Consider the following 16539-nt stretch of genomic DNA (forward strand, 5'->3'; position numbering starts at 1 on the left):
GGGGGGGGGGCAGCCCACTTTCGGCTGTCCCACGGCTTCCCCCCGGTATCAGGGGGGGATCTGGGGATCCGAGCCCCTTCCCCTCCGCCCCGCTCGGCAGCCGGAGGGGACGGCATCGGCCCGCCCCGCCCGTACGGGCTGATTGGCCGTGACCCGGCTCCGCCGCCGCCGCTGCTTCGGCCTCGGCCTCTGGCTTCCGAGATGGCGGCGCAGGTGCTCGGCAAGGCGCTGGTGTCCGCCAAATGGCTGTCCGAGGCCGTGGAGGCCGGGCGGGTTGGGGCTGGCCTGCGGGTGCTCGACGCCTCATGGTACCCTCCGCAGGAGCGAAACGCCCGGCAGGAGTTCAGGGAGAGCCACATCCCCGGGGCGTCCTTCTTCGACATCGAGGAGTGCCGGGACAAGTCGTCCCCGTACGACTTCATGCTGCCCAGCGAGGCTCGCTTCGCCGACTACGTGGGGCACCTGGGGATCGGCAACGACACCCACGTCGTGGTGTACGACGGGGACAAGCTGGGCACTTTCTACGCCCCCCGCGCCTGGTGGATGTTTCGGGTCTTCGGGCACCGCCAGGTGTCGGTGCTGAACGGCGGCTTCAAGAACTGGGTGAAGGAGGGCCACCCCGTCACGGCGGAGGTCAGCCAGCCCACGCCAGCTGTCTTTAAGGCCAAGCTGGATAAGACCCTGCTGAAGACCTTCGAGGAGATGATGGAGAATGTGAGGTCCAGGCAGTTCCAGGTAGTGGATTCCCGCCCCGAGGGCCGGTTTCGGGGGACTGAGCTGGACCAAGGTAAAGAAGGGGGAACAGCACCCGAGCCCTGCACTGGAGTAGGATGAGTGTTGATGACAGTCTGAGCATAGTAACTCCTCACAGCCAGCAGGCATGCATCAGCCTAACTCATGGATTTACCTTAAGGCATATGCAGTTGAGCATTCAGATCCCAGCACCCTCACGGGATGCTTGTCTTTAATTCATGTAAAGCTGCAGGAGAAAATAGCAGAAAAAGGAGCAGGAACACCACGAGGTCTGCAGTCAGTTGGCTCCAGGATCCCCTATACCACACCCTGCAGAATTTAATCAGACAGAATGCAAACATGGGAGATGAGAGCTTCCAGGGGGCTCTTCAGGGCCCAGTCTAATAGTAACAGGCACATACAATCAGTATTAATAGAGGCACCTCACACATAAGTGAATGCACCAGCAAAAGCCCAAGTTGTTTTAGGCAGTGCTGTAACCCAAGAGACATTTTCCTTTTTGCTCAGATTCCCAACAAATCGAGAACTTGCTGGTCCCGATCAAAGGTCATTTACTCTCTGCCATAAATCTACCAGGCTTAAATAAGGAAAGCCCCAAATCTTTCCCAAACGTTTGTGCTGTCAGCCTGTCTCTTCTTGCAAGTAAAAGGAATAAAAATTGATTTAATTACCTCAGTCCCATGCTAGATATGCAAGCAACAGGGGTGGGAGAAATAAACGTGCAGTGGGGCCAGCTGGTACAGCGGTGTGCTTCAAAGAAATTCAAGTTGGGTGCTAAAGGAGGCCCACAGCGTGTAATTTAAGCCTTGGTGTATTGCAGAATGTCTGCCCCTCCAAATCAGTATCAGAAATGGCTTTAAAACTCTGGACGTGTAAAAACAATACAAAAAACTCAACAACAGTCTGGTCCTGAGTTATGATACACTCCGTAGGAGTGGCTGTGCTGTGCCTTTGTGTTGCAGGTGCACTGTTACTCCGTCCTGAACGTTTCATTACGTGTGTGCTGCTTCACAGCCATCAAGTGGGACGCTGCGCCCCAAGCTCTGAAAACCCAATCTTGAAATAAATTTTCTCTGCCAAACCTCAGGGCTCTTTGGCTGTAGTGGCACTGCGCACATGGTTCGCCCAAGTGTCTGTGGTGAACCCTAAACACTCGACCTGTGCTTGATGCTGCAGAAGGTGGGAGTGGATGGGAGTGATAGCGGATATCGTTGCAGGGAGAGAGCGGAGTTAGGCTTATCACTCATTCTGTTTCTTCACCTATTGCAGCCCATCAAAGCGAAGGTGGAATTTTAATCTTAAGACACCAGTAAAGCACTCCTTGCTGATAGAGTTGATGGATTTCACATTCTCTTTTCCAAAGTGGAGTTGTCACTGGGTGACAAATACCGCAGCCCCTGACATCATCTTGAAAACAGATTTCTCCTTTGAAATGAGTCAGCATGGAACAGTTTATTTGCGGTGGTCCAGTTTTGCTTCCTGCAGCAGATCCAGCAGGGTAAGCACTCCAGCTGCAGCTGCTCGTTCTGCAAGAGCTCGACAGCTTTCTGAGCCAGGCCAGCCAATAGCTGTGCTACAGCCAGTGGTGGGTAAAAGGCAGTGCTTACACCTAAAAGAACAATTTGAAATCAATGCTGATTAATTACAGGGGTCATTCCATCAGGGAGGAGAAACATAGCCTGCAATTTAGAAAAGAAGAATGGTCTTGAGGTTAAGAAACTTAATGTGTTCTCAGGTGATTTCAGTTTAATTATTGCCTCAGCTCTTGACTTCTTAATTAAGTCCATTAATCTCTCCAGTTCTATGAACTCCATCACCAGAAGAGGCTAATTTCAGCAGATGCTTTTGTCTGCTTCGTTTTTCAGCTCCTTGTGGTAGGAATTAGCTGCCCCTGCTATATTTTTATGCAGCAGTCACCTTGCTGGTGACTTAGATCTTTGTAGTGTTTAAGTCACAATGCATACTGCATTTTCAGTTGCTGGTAGATGTTTACACAGGTTGACAGGGTGGAGAAAGATAGAGGTTTTGTCTTCAAGCTGGGTCTCAGAGGTCTTAAATACAGGTATGGCTTTGGATGAAAAAGCAGCTCTGATGTTAGTGCATGGTGTGTAGCATCAGCCCATCAGATGTGCAGCCCTGACCTGTGCATGGAGTGGTTAAAAGTATCCCTACAGAGTGCCGTTTCCCTGGAGGAGCTGGCAGCTCAAGCCATGTTTCAGCAGTAGCCAAAAGAGCCTACTCACACAGGTGCTGCAGGGTGCAGGCCCAGGAAACCAGCCTGAACAGAGGCCATCCAGGGACAGATGATAAAAATAATTGTAAGGTGGTTACCAGTGCTGATTCTCTCTGAGTATTTTTCGCAAAAAGAAACGAGGAACAGGAATTGTGGCTGAACAAAAGTATATAAAAAGAAGGGAAAGCTGCCAGATGACAAAATCTGTTCTCTAAAAAAGAAAGGTCAATCCTAAGCTGCTTAATGAACTTCCAGCCATTTTTATTTCTCATTCTCAGACCCTGTGTAGTCCCTGTCTCCCTTGCTCCCATCTTCTGAGCTCTTATTTTGACCAGCTCCAAACAAAAAGCTTTTGCTCAGCTTGAAAGATCAGTAGCAGCGGGAGGGAGAATGAAATGTTGCTGCTCCTTCCTCCAAGTGGAGCCTGCAGCTTGGAGCAGACTGACTGCATGTTGTCCATGAAGTGATACAACAGGGCACAACATAGAGAGTGTGACTTTCAAAGTCTGTTTCATCCCTCAGGAGCTTACAGTCAGAGCTGTCCATCTTTGTGACAAGGCTGACAAACGTAAGATGCAAGGCTCGAGGTCGTGCCAGTTCTTACAGTTGACTCTCCTGGCCATATACACACAGAGTATTTTGACATTGGTGGCAAAGGCTTATTGGTTTGAAAATGAAGATCTGTCAGGCCTGGACGGAGCTTAAAGTGTTCTTCCAATGAGTTCACAGTAGGTCAGATGAGATCTTTAATGGTCCGCTTGAAGACATACAGTTTTAATGAAAGAGAGAGGGGAAAAAGGCAACAGAGGAGGATTTGGGAGAGAGCAGCTATTTGCAGTCAGCTAACTCCGAGACCACGGGGAGTTAAATGCGAACAAGGCACATCTTTTATCTTTTTGCCCTTAAGAAATTCCATTTGGAGCTTCTGTCACAAAGGGAAAGTCTGGAGAAAAGGAACTGTAGTCTTAGCTAGACAAATAGCCAATGGAAAAAAAAAAAGATGTTTAAGCAGAGAACCTAACAGATGTGGAAAAGGGGATTAAACAGTGAAGAAGATAACATATTACAGGTTACAGAGTGTGAGGGAGGATTGCCAGAAGCCCAGCTGAGTGCGACTTGGCAAAGGAAATTAAAACAAATAACAAAAACTGTTGGAGCAAAAAGTGTAAAAAGCGAACAAGGAGAGAAGGAGTGAATAAGGTCGCTGTGCAGTTAGCAGGGGTTCTGGATGGAAGATCGTGTACAGCCTCCAAATTGCAGCGAGTCAGTGCTGCTGGCTTTTTGTTTATCCCGAGGATAAAGTCTTACAGGGTGAGGGGTAGCAACAGGAAGGGGAAAGAGGTGGAAATGATCATTTCTAATCAGGGAGCATAACCAAAAGATATCCATGTGCTCAGATCCGTGAGGCAGAAGACCTCTATCCCAAATACTTGCCAAAAATCATTTGTGACATTGCAACTCCATGAAGCAAGACATTTAGTAAGTAGATCACATCAGAGCGTGGTTTTAGAAGACAGAAACACTAGCAAATCTTGTGTTTCTAATCTGGGAGAGGAGGTACAACGTAACCTGTGTGGATTTTGATCTATTAGCAAAGCATCAATAGATTGGAAGGCTTTCAAAAGACTTTTCAAGAAAAAGCATTTGAAGTGAGGGCAAAAAATGAATAAAATACCTTGGTCAACTTGCACTGCAACTAAGGCATCTGTTTCTTTGACAACGGGATTGATGTGCTGGGTAAAAGAAAAGGAAACATGCATGCCTGGATGTTGTGTCTGGGCACTTTCTTCCAGCTGTTGGAAGCAGCCACGCTATAGATTTGATCCATTTGAACTCTGACCCACGCTTGGAAGCACCAGAAGAGGGATGCAAAAACCTCAGATGTAATTTGGCCTCGACAACAGCAGTTATTAACCTCCTGTTTATCAGTCAGGATGCTGGGAAATGACACCTAGTAGACAAGGGAACCTATAAAGCAGTTCTTGTACTAGCTGGGAGTCAAGCTCTGTAATCCTAGGGTCCCTTCCTTGAGTTTACAAGGGTGACTGCATGTCTCTGGTGTGGAATATGGCTTTGTGTCATCTCAGGCACGAGTGGATGTATCTTCTCTGCAGGTCCTGCTCTGTCCGGCTTTGCCTTCCAGTCCTGTGTTACCCTGCTCTTGTCCTAGAAGAGAGGGAGCTGATTAAACTTCCTCAGCCACTCCAGAGCACTTCTTAGGCAGTCCAAGGAGCTGTGGTTGTGCAGTGTCAGCTGGTTCTTTCAGCTGAACACCCACGTACATGAGTAAATGCTGGTTCTACAGAACTCCCTGTCTTGAGCTCTGGTCTCTCTGACAAACTTCAGAATGTCTGGAGCAAGGAAATCTTGCTGTAAATGAAAGTGAAGATACTCTAAAACGAGACTGTTCTTCTCCTAACTACAGATTAATTTAAAAGGGTGGTGAGTATAGAACACAGAGGGGTACAAATTTGTGTATAGTGGACAATCATGACCATAGGGTCTGGACCAACTGAAAACTGAATCAGTGACGTGGCAAACTTCTTTGAGCAAGAGCTGGCCCTTCTAGTTCAGCCCCCAGGACTTCTTGACCTCAGTAGACTTCCTCAGTGTCCCCACCCACTCGGGATGAATTAAGAGACAAAGACAGTCCATCTCAGACAGAGAGATTTTGTGGAGTAGGGCGAGGTTTGCATCTCTTTAGGCTCTCAATTTGCCCATCCAAGCAAAAATCCCCTCCCCAGCACCCCCCTAAAATCCTGTTTTCCCCTTGTGGCGTCTCATCACATCATGACACCGCTCTGCATGAGCAATGAAACTGCAGTCTTATTATGATAATGCCAATCTCTGACCAAGAGATTGGCATTATCATATCATTTGGCCATAACAAAGGTTCCCTGCCCTGATCTTTCCCCATCTCTTGAGAGCAGCTACCCTGATGACTTAGGGAACTGGAAATCTATAAATGAAACATTACCATTTCCATAACTTTCCCAGGGCTGTCTTGTTAGAAATTCAAACCTAGCAAGGAGCCATTCTCTGAAATGCATTTTCAATGTAATATTTAATATTTCCTGCTCCAATGGGGCTTGATCTAAAGCCTCTCAAAGTCGGTGGAAAAACAACAGTTGAGTATAATGGATTTCAATTAAGCCTGTAGTGACAGAGTTTGAATTTCAAGGATGTGATGAAAGTCTCATTCGTTGTAACTTTATATCTGCTTCTCTCTAGAGACCTTGTTCTGGAGATGTAACTTTCAACTTAGCTGAAGTGGTCAGCTGTACCAGCAGAAAAACAGAACCCATGCTGAGTTTATCCGTGGAGTGGATAAGAAGTGTTACAAAATCTAAATTCTCACTCCCCTGACCCTATTGCCCTGGTATAGCTGCCTCGGCAGTAATGCACATGACGTTAAGGTCGCTGTACTTCTCTGAAGCATGATTTTAATGTGGCACAGGAATACGCTGTGAACAGAAAGCTACTTTCACAAATTTCACCTACAAGCCACAGCTCTTGCTTCTGAAAGCTGTGTCACTACACACTTCTGGCATAGGTGGGTAAGGTCAGAAACACGATTTATATTTCTCTTTACACAGATCCCCTTGATGCCTTTGCTAGGATCTTTCCTGTGGTGGCTCTTTGATTCTTGTCACGTCCAGGGCTGCCAAAGCCTTCAGATTCCTACCTCCTATTGCTTTCAGGGCAGTAATAGCTTGCTAAAAATCCTGGAAGTTTTGACTTTAGCAAAGTTGAATAATCTTTGTCCTCCTCTTTTTAGCCCCCTGTTGCTTTGCATCATCATTGTATCCTGAAACAAATGAGTATCCTGGAGAGACTGGGAGTGTCTGCAGTGATGTCTCTGTAGTGTCTCTTTTTGTAGGTGTCTTTCATCACCTTCATTAACGTCTCCCTGTTCTTATTTCCTTTTCTTGTTCCCTCTTGCAGGGCTGGAATCTGGTCACATCCCCGGTGCTGTGAACATACCCTTCCAATCATTCCTAACAGAAACTGGCCATGAGAAGAGTATTGAGGAGATTCAACGGATGTTCCGCGAGAAGAAAGTGGATCTCTCAAAGCCGCTGACGATCACGTGCCGTAAAGGCGTCACGGCGTGTCACATTGCCTTGGCAGCCTACCTGTGTGGGAAGCCAGACGTGTCCGTTTATGATGGTTCTTGGTCGGAGTGGTTCCACCGTGCCCCACCTGAGTACAAGGTCTCTGAGATGAAGCGCAACAAGGCCTAGAGGGAGCGTTGTTTCTTGGGCAGCGAGATCCAGCAGCCATCTCCAGCCCAGGCTACGGGGAAAGGGAGGAAGTGGAAATAAAGAAAAATCATGCTGATTTGTGTTTTGCCAATTTTTCTAAGAATGATTTTTATGACTTCTTACACTTTCTCACAATGAAATAAAATTTACTTCAAAGATGATGCGTTTATGAGCACCTCTAGTTATTCTCAGCATCCCATGGCCTCTTTGTACTGGGTGGGGAAAACAGCTCCGCAGGATGAGTGCGAGTTGCACGCTTCCCTTGGTGAGAGCTCAGGTCCATGGCAGAGTGCAACAGATGAAAAGTCTGGAGCTAAAACACAGCACTGGGTGCTGAATGCAGGAGGGCCGGGCTTTGGTTCTGCCACTGACTCAACGTGAGACCCTTTGCCAGACAGCCATCTCCGTTTTCTGTTGTGGAAAATGGGTGCACCTCTGATGGGGGTCAATGAGATTGTGTGAAACATTTGCAGATGCTAGAAGGTCCTGTTCCGCTGAAATACAGTCCGGTTGATTATCGTTGTGTTATGGAAGTGTCCAAGAACTCCTACATGTGTGGTGAGGACTTACGGGCACAGGCACTTCATGAGATGTGAGCCTTTTACTATCTTTCTTGGTTTTTGTTATTATTTTTTTCTTTTTTTTTGATGAAGGATGACCCTGATCTCTGCCATGTTTCTTCTGGTTCCCATGGTGACTACAGCTCATAGATAGAAGGAGGGATGTTCCCTAGCAACTGTCCCTGCCGTTCAGCCTTCATACCACCTCCGTACCTGGACTTCAGCAGGACCTGTCTGCTTGTAGGAATCACTGTGGCATCACGCCAGGGACCATGGAGCAGGTGAGAGAGGTGGTTATGGAAGAGGCTTTGCCCCACATTAAAGCCTGGATCTTTTCTATATGAAAGAAAAAAAAGAGGAAAGATCTCATTTCATTTTAACCCAAAGGGGCTTCTCAGATCTGGAAAGTCATTGAAATATTCATATATTTTGGAGGCCTGGCCAGATGTGGAAGGCCTATGAGACCATAATTGATCACATCTTGTGACTGTGGCATAATAATCTGTACACCCGTCTCTCCTCCATGGCTGGTTGTCAGGAAGGTCAGAGTGTTAGGCTGTAGAAACACTTTGTTGTTGTTGTTTTTCCAGAAAGAGGTATCAAGTTTAATCATTTTTAGCTGTTTGATCAAGATGTGTCTTTTCTGGTATGTCATGTGTTGTCCCTTACAGAATTGGCTTAACAAAGGAATACGTAGGCATTGTTCTGCAGTGCTTGTTACCCAGGAGGATGGTAAAAAGATCTTTGAGTCCTTCTTTGTATTAAGATTCAGGCGTCTCAGGGTGGCTCAAAAGTAAAATGAACAATAAGCACTAGCAATAACATCAAATGCCATTGCGAACTAGAAAATAGGGACAGTGGCAGGACTTCAGCGTCATTTTGTCCAGCGTGAATTGGGGAAATGAAGGTTGTCATTGAACGGGATTTGGGAAATGAGCACGTTGCCTCTGTACGCAGAAATGCTGCTACATTGAAAGATGGGTATTGAAATGGGAAGGGAGGAGTACAACAGCAGACTGAAAGTCCTCACCACTGAATACAGTAATAATAACACCCATGTTTTTGTTTTAAGCAGGAGGTGGGACTTGACCCGGGAGTTTCTTTAGTAACACAGATTCCTGCACTTTGATCGTGTTTAAATATTTTAGCTCTTCAATAAAAGCAGTACAGAAAAGAAGCAGATCCTGCAATGTGAGCCAGGACTGGCTTCTTCTCTGCATGTTGTGGCCCTTTTTGTGGGCGAAGTTCTGTCTCTTACTACATTTGCACAGTACATAGTGCTGATGATGCTTGGAGTTTGACTGATAGGGTAGCTCCAGCTTCAGGATCCCAGTGTTGTACCAGACGCTGCTGCAAAGTACTGGCACAGTGTAAAACAAGCTGCTGGCTTAAATCAGCCCTGTTGATTCTCATGAGCTAACTTTGAAGCTCTAGGCTCCCTGCCCCCTCAGCTGGTGTCTGTATTCCAATAGCCAGCCTTTAGAGCAGAACCCAAGCACATAAATCATATGCTGAGCTAACGTGACAAATGTAGACATATTTCCCTACCTGATGCAGGTCACATTTGTATTGCTGCTGGTGCCAGCAGGCTCACAACACAATCGCCATCATGTGTCGTGGCTTCAGTTGTAACCTGTCACAGGTTTCACTTGGGCTAAGCCTGCAGGGCCATGTGAGGATGAGGAACAGACCAGCAGCAGGCGCAGCTGAGGGTTACACAGACATTCCCTGCGCAGGAAAAGCGTGAGCTCCCTCCTAGCGGAGGAGGCAGGTTTCAAAGGCTGAGTGTCAGATCACCTCATCAGCCTGAACAGCAAAGCAAACCAGGGAAGAGTCTGTGCCAGAATTAGGGAAGAAACCCCTTCTTCAGCCCATCTCCCTCTGCAGAGCGATCCTTGCATGAGTGTTTTATGGCCTTCCTGTAACACACTGAGGGAAGGAGCTATTGTAATTGCACAGCACATGACAGACATGACATCTCTAGATGCTTCAGAATAAATTACGATGTTTTCACTGTGGTGGTGTTTTTTTTTTTTTTTTTTCCTTCCATTTTGGCCTGTGTCTGCACCACTGCCTGCGGTGCATCTCAGTAATCTCCAGAGGCGCGGGCTGGCCATGTCCTAGTCAGGCTGCCTCATGTGAACAAATGTGAAATCCTGCAGGATTTCTGTGTTGGTTTTTTTTTTTTTAAATCTCAGGAGATCATGGGTTGTAGGACCAACTATCCAGTTGGGCATGGAAAGCTCTGTCATGATCTGGGGAAGTTTATTTGCTTGAGAAAATTCTATGTCATAGAAAGATGAGCAGATGAGCAAGGCCGCTGTCCCCTTCGTTCCCTTCTCTGGGCCTGACACAGCATTTGTTTCTCTTCCAAGGGGGTGCTGGAGGTCCCAACATCCCCTGCACCTGATGTGGCAGAAAATGACCCTGTGCTGGCCAGCAATACGTCAGGTAAGCAGGATGGCAGAGAAGCTGTCCCTCCTTCAGAGCTTGCTTTGCAGTACAGCTTGCAATGCAGTGGGTCGTTCCCTCCCTCCTTCCTGAGGGGGCTGATGGGTTAAAATCCCCTTGAGAGTGTTTTCCCCCACTGGTGAACTTGTCTCACTTCTTCCCTGCACACGTGCAGTGAGCCACCACCATTCTGTAAACTCATCAGCAAACACCAACGAGCCACAGAGACTCTAAGTGCATCTTCACGAGTGTGACGGTGAACAGGGGTTGGAGGGGCCACCCACACGTAAGAAAACACAGGCCTTTGTGTGCATGTTTGACCACAAGATCTTTACTTGCACGTTTCTGTGCCTGTTCATGTGGAAAAGGCATTTAAGACTGCTTAGGAACTTCTGCTTCTACAGGAAGTTTGGTATAAAGCTACAGGGTTGTTGTTCTTTACTGCTTTCTTTCCCACTTTGAGACTTTAATTCTTCTTTTGTTGTCTGCCAACAACACAGTGACCTGTCTGGTAGTTTTCAGCTCCGTTTAAGGTACCACCAATCAATCATCCAGACAGTATCAAAATCATTGAGCTATTCTTTTTGTCTTTAAGTGAAACCTGAGGAAGAAAAAAAGGAGCATCTTCCAGCAGGCTTATGTCCCAGCAGACAGAGAACATCCCAAAGGAGCTCCAGCAGAGCCTCTTGGAAGACCTCCAAGAGCCCAGCAGCTCAGGGAACAGCAAAGAACTCCACATCTATTAAATGCCGGGCATCTTCTTCTGCAAAATGTATTCAGGCTAAAAGGCAGAGCAAACTGAATCTCCAGGACAAAACTCCCCCGGCTCAGGGCCATCATTCAAGAAAACTTGAAGAGGAAAGAGAAGATGGCTCTGCCACGCAAGACCCCAGAGCAGGGCATGAGCCAGGAGGCAGGAGCAGCACTAACTGCCTGTGTACAACATCCAGGCAGAGGGAGTCAGGGGACGCCAAATCCATTACGAATGCCAAAGAACCAGTAGCAAGCCAGCACCAAATGCCAGGCACTAGAGTGCCTGAATCTCCCCGGAAGACCAACAAAGCTAGCTGTGAAAAAGCCAAGGAGACCTGCAGCAGATTAAGTGCCAAAGAGCCCTTATCATCATTAGGGCCAGAGATGAAAGCAGAATGGAAGCTGCTTCTGCAGAAGAGAAAGAGCTTGATCCATGAGAACAGCAAATGTAAATTTTCCAGTGCAGATGAACTTGCCAGCAATGAAGAGGTATTGGAGGAAACTGTTTCATGTCTCCTTTGTGGCAGATTGAAGGATGTTTTTATGGTGTAGCGGGGGCTGAATGGGTGGGATAGTAGCGGTTTGTAGAAGACACATAGAGGGATGGATTTGGGCTTCACAGTAAGGGGCAGTGACACATTCCAGACAGCCTTCCCCATCTCTTTTCATGTTGATTTTCCATCCCCCTTTCATTTGTAAGGTTCCTGTAGCTAGGCAGAGTCCTAGCTCAGCGAGGCAAAATGTGCAGCCTGGACCTAATCCAGGGCACAACACCATCATCCCTTTCTGATTTGCACCCATTTTACCAGTCCCAGTTGTTCTACGCAGTAACAATGAGTACAGAAGCTGCTGGGGGAGATTCAAGGACAGACCCAGTTCCCAGGGGTTAGTCGTAGCTCAAAGGTCAGTGCAGGGATGGAAATACCAGGAGTTTGCTGCACTTCGGGAGCACTGAATGAGAGTGGTTCCTTGTTCATGTTTTCAGGAACGGCGAGCTCTGTGCAAGGCAGCACTAATTATAGGACAGAAAAGACTCAGCGACCGCACTGAGACGCTAAAAAACCCCCTGGAGTCTTCAACATTTGCTGATTACAATGAGCTGGGTTTTAACCTGAGGTCGAACATCTTCCAAGGTGAGGGGATGCACGTACCTGTACCTGACCTTCACGCTGGTTCTATCTGCACTGCGCGTGGGCTCACGGCAGCCACGTCAGTTTGGATGGAGGTCTGACTGTAGGTTACCGTCACTTCCCTTCTTACTCCTTCCATCCACAGTCACTCCCAGGCTGTGGTGTTCAAGGAGATGAAAGCCAGAGCCTCCCTTTCTACATATTCTATCCCTTTTTCTTCTCATCTTTCACTGTATTTTCTGAAACATGAAAAGTGAAGGTGTATCGTGACCCGTATCCTCCATGTGCAGAGCTACCTAAATAAAGGCCGTTTGGAATTCAGTGTTCCCCATCATATCCAGTCCCAAATTACCCCTCACTTCCAATACTGGCATTATTTCCTGTCAAGCCATTTAGAGATGCGGGCCTCTGAAATTTCTTCCCAAACCTCTATCAGGCATTGAAGATTGCATTGTCCTGGTCTTTGTCACACAGAAAAGAGGGACATCTTAACCCAGGGAGCTCAAAATCATTATTAACAAGGAGAAGGTACAATAAAAAGGAAGGTGAGGAGAAAAGGATGAGAGATGAAAATAAAGCCCCCCAAAATGGCTAGAAGTCAAGAGGGAATAAACAGAAAAGTCCCAGCTGGGAGCTAATTGTATCATGTCAGAAAAAGAAGCTCAAGAAGGCCTGGAGTGGTAAGATGGTGCTTCTCGTGGAGCTGTACTGTTGAATAGGAAGTTACCTCACATGGATGAGGAGATTCAAGGGGACATCAAGTGAGCACTTGAATAAAGGAAGGGCACTGGGACACAAATAAAGGTGATACACCCTTTATGTATGTCTCATGCTTGGGGATGAAAAGCAGATAAATTGGCAAACGAGCTCCCTCCTGGGTGATGATGAAGCTATTATTCAGCACCTAGCCACACACCTGATCAAAGGTATCGTGGTCAACACATGACTTTTCCCATGCCCTTGAAATTGCTGGTGGTGCTCCCTGCTTCAGTTCCAGGACTGCAGTAGGGTGATTTCTGCACTTCCTCATTCCCTCTTCCTTGCAGGTGGCCCACTGGAGAGCAGGAGCTTGATGAAAGATTCCTACACCCCCGATGTAATTCAGAAGGCGATCAGGGATCCCAAGAATTGGCATGGAAGGAGGACTGATGAGCTAGGTATGGCGTCTGCTGGGAAAAGTATATTGCTGAATTCCTGAGAAAGATGCTGCTTCTGCCAAGGATAACGGATGAATCTGGACAAAGCGGGGGGAGGAGGAGGTGCTACAACTTGGCGTTTTCACAAGAGAGGAGCTCTACAGCTAGAAAAATCCCTGAGGGATAATAGTTTTAGAAGCGAGGCTGATGATTTTCTATGAACTTCTTTACAGGGAAATGGCATCAGAAAAATGCCCTAAATCTCAACTTGCAGAAAGCGTTGGAGGAGAAATACAGGAAGAAAAAAGGCAAGCTTTAGAAGATGAAGGATAGGAATTGGAGTGCATTCAGCAGGGGATCTTCTTCCTCAGCCATCTAATAAACCTCCGTATAGAGCACCAGCTCATTGCTGTTGTCAACAACAGATTTGTTGCTGGTGCACTGTTCCCCGCTCAATTAGTGCATCTTTGGGGAGAGCAATGCAAGATAAATCTGAATGAAAGAAAAGATAAATCACTCTGCTGGTCACTGGTAAGATGGGCCTGCCTGGAGTGTGAAGCACATGCCCTTGCAAAGGGTAGAAGGTCATGGTGGTGAGAGGAGGCCATATAAGCACATAAGGTGGAGTAGGTCCTATGGGGTAGGACCAGGAATCCCACTGAGTGGCACGAGAGCCATTGGGGGAGTGAAGTCCAGACAGAAATGAGCATGGCTTTTGAATGTCACCCTCCCTGAATGAAGGTTACCCAAGGGCCTGAATGCTGCCTCCCTCTCCCCACGTAGAAGGCTATACAACTGCCACTCAGGGAAGCCTCAGAGCTGGGTGTCTGTAGCAGCTAGGCACACCAAAGGAAGAACCAGCTCCTGCTGATGCTGCTTAGGTGAACTCAGGTGCCGTGGTGCTTCTAAGGCACCAAGCAGTATCCGTGCAATGACCCAGGGACAATTCCATATGGTCAGCACCAGGTGCCAATGTTGGTTAGGAAAGGAGTTTTTTCTGCCCACTATTCTAGTTTTGTTGTTGTATCTGCCTCTTGGAGGATTTCAGGAAAAGCTCTTGCCCTGGCAGGGAACAGCAGTAACGATGAGAAAACAAACAGAAACTCACCTGAGAAGAGGAAGCGCCAGAGTATTCATCAATACCCACACTATTTGCATGCCAGGGCAATGCAAAAACAAACTAGCTCTTGCCATCCAATTTGAAATCACCCCACAATGTGAATGGACCCATGCTGAATCTCATAAACCAAACTCATCCCTACTAGCCCTTTCCCTAACTCATGGAGAAATGTCTCTCAGAGAAGCACTGCCCATGTATGCCTCCACCCTACAGTCTGCATAATCTGAAGTTCAGAGAGCTCATCTGAAGAATAACCAAGGATCACCAAAGGGTGAAAGAATAACCAAGGATCACCAAAGGGCTTGAATGCTGCCAGACATGCAGGGTGTTTGGGGATTCCTGATGTGTTTTTCTCACTGTATCTAATGGTCCTTATTTCAGGATCCTGCCTTCCAGCTCCATGAAGTGTGCCAGTATGGTGCAGCAATCACAAAGTATGTGTCTGATAGTAGCAATGCCCTGAACCTTCCCCTCTGGTCCTGAGCTTTCATAGTTTTAAAAGACTGATTCTATCAGTGATATGAAGTGTTTGGAGGCAGAATTAGGATTGTTACTCCACCCGTCGTTAGCTGGGGGGTTAGCTAACAATATGCTGACTTCATAAAAACAGTGAAGGATGTTAAAATATAACTAGAAGTAATCAAGTGATAATTATTTTCCACCAGCAATAATTAACCATTCGGAATTCAGATATTGCTAGGCACACGTTCAAGTCTTTCAACTAAGGAGAATGGCCAAATGGCAGCTTGTAGAAATCTCCCTGTAGGTTTTTTCCTTGTGCATCAGTACCAGGAGCCTCCTGCTGGAGCACACGCTACTCAACTGCAGCTGAACAGCACAGCCCTGCAGGAACACCCTGTTCTGTTGCTGCTTCCAGCACTGATGACAAACATGTCTCCAGGTACATAATAAGTGCTGTCTTCTGAAACCGTGGCAAATCCTAATCCAGAAAACATGGAGCTGAACAAAAATCTACTGATACTGTTTGGCATACTGAAAGGAGGCAGTTCAGGGCACAGTTAGCTAATACATACACAACATAACGTGGGCTGAATCAGCATACAGATTCACAGGTCTCTTTCTAATGTCTGGGCAGGCAGACTGCAGAATTATGGTAAAGCTTGAAGCAAATGCCCTTTGCTACCCATGAAAGGCTAACAAAGAGACTAGATCAGAAGGGAAACAGACTGTCAGGTCTTGCACCAATACACCCTGCCACAAACCATGTTTTTGCCTTCTGCAGTGAAGAGTTGTAAGGTCATTTTGCACATTTTTTACAAATTAAAATGCTTATAAGCACTTAATACAAAACAGATTGAATTGTATAATGGACTCAAATGAGTGACAGCCAATTGATGACAAATTAACACATCCATGTGGCAATCCCCCTTCATCTTCCTTTCTGCTTTGCCAAATGATACTGCACAGCCAGGGGCAAGTGCTTTCTGATGGGTGGTACATTGAAAGCTGCAGAAATAACTGAGATAGCTTTCAAGGAGACGGCTCAGCTTCTGGAACTGATCAATACCTCAAGTCTCTGAGTGCTGAACAGACTAATTTAGCCAGAACCTTGGCTAGGAACACCAACAAGTGGCACTCCATGATGACTTTGAGTATCCAAACATGCATATTTAAAGCCAGCTTTGAAATCTCCAAAAACCTGTCAGATACAGGTAGGCAAGAACTGGGCTGAAATGAGCACAAAATGCAGCTGGAAGTCTCCCTTCTGCTCATTCTTCTCCTCTCAGTTGTTTTTCATTCCTGCTTGCTTACTTACCTGCTCACACTGAAATGATTCAACTTGATAAATCAGCAGAAAATCAATAAAGAAGAAAAAAGCAAAGTTAACAGGTTAACAAATGTCATTTGTAACGTCAAAGACCTTGCTACAGGCAAGGCAATGAGCGGGTGGTCCTGCAGATGTGGGGGAAGAGGATTGGAAAAGGAGAGGAGAGGGGAATATCCTTTCACTGCCTTTTTTATGCAGTGAGAAATTAGTTGCTCTCTTCTAAATCTCACAAAGTCTCACTGAACTCAGCACTTCGCAATGTAGGTAGTCTGTATTTAAGTGATTTTGCCAGGTCTTATCATTGGGTGGCAGCTCTGAGCCAGTGTTTTATCTGGCACACAAGAATTCA

At 46.7% G+C, this 16539-nt stretch overlaps 2 protein-coding genes across 2 annotated transcripts; both read left to right on the plus strand.

Annotated features, from left to right (window-relative positions):
* Window positions 1-6: 6 nt before the first annotated feature.
* Window positions 7-7412, plus strand: TST (thiosulfate sulfurtransferase). The gene is made up of 2 exons (XM_035339906.1): window positions 7-787; window positions 6932-7412. The coding sequence occupies exons 1-2, from the start codon at window positions 202-204 to the stop codon at window positions 7228-7230; spliced, it is 885 nt and encodes a 294-aa protein (XP_035195797.1). The 5' UTR covers window positions 7-201; the 3' UTR covers window positions 7231-7412.
* Window positions 7413-7648: 236 nt separating this feature from the next.
* Window positions 7649-13844, plus strand: TEX33 (testis expressed 33). Its single transcript, XM_035339859.1, has 6 exons — window positions 7649-8092; window positions 10187-10262; window positions 10858-11504; window positions 12001-12148; window positions 13192-13302; window positions 13515-13844. Exons 1-6 carry the CDS (start codon window positions 8084-8086, stop codon window positions 13598-13600), a joined length of 1077 nt encoding a protein of 358 aa, XP_035195750.1. The 5' UTR covers window positions 7649-8083; the 3' UTR covers window positions 13601-13844.
* The last annotated feature ends 2695 nt before the right edge of the window (window positions 13845-16539 follow it).

This window comes from Oxyura jamaicensis, chromosome 1 (assembly GCF_011077185.1).
Source record: "Oxyura jamaicensis isolate SHBP4307 breed ruddy duck chromosome 1, BPBGC_Ojam_1.0, whole genome shotgun sequence".
NCBI lineage: Eukaryota > Metazoa > Chordata > Aves > Anseriformes > Anatidae > Oxyura > Oxyura jamaicensis.

Excerpts from the sequence above, each read along its gene's own strand:
- TST (XM_035339906.1), top strand. The coding sequence starts at position 202 with ATGGCGGCGCAGGTGCTCGGCAAGGCGCTGGTGTCCGCCAAATGGCTG. Across the intron at positions 788-6,931 it reads GGGGACTGAGCTGGACCAAG|GGCTGGAATCTGGTCACATC; the intron begins GTAAAGAAGGGG and ends TCCCTCTTGCAG.
- TEX33 (XM_035339859.1), top strand. Across the intron at positions 12,149-13,191 it reads GAGGTCGAACATCTTCCAAG|GTGGCCCACTGGAGAGCAGG; the intron begins GTGAGGGGATGC and ends TCTTCCTTGCAG. Across the intron at positions 13,303-13,514 it reads AAGGAGGACTGATGAGCTAG|GGAAATGGCATCAGAAAAAT; the intron begins GTATGGCGTCTG and ends ACTTCTTTACAG.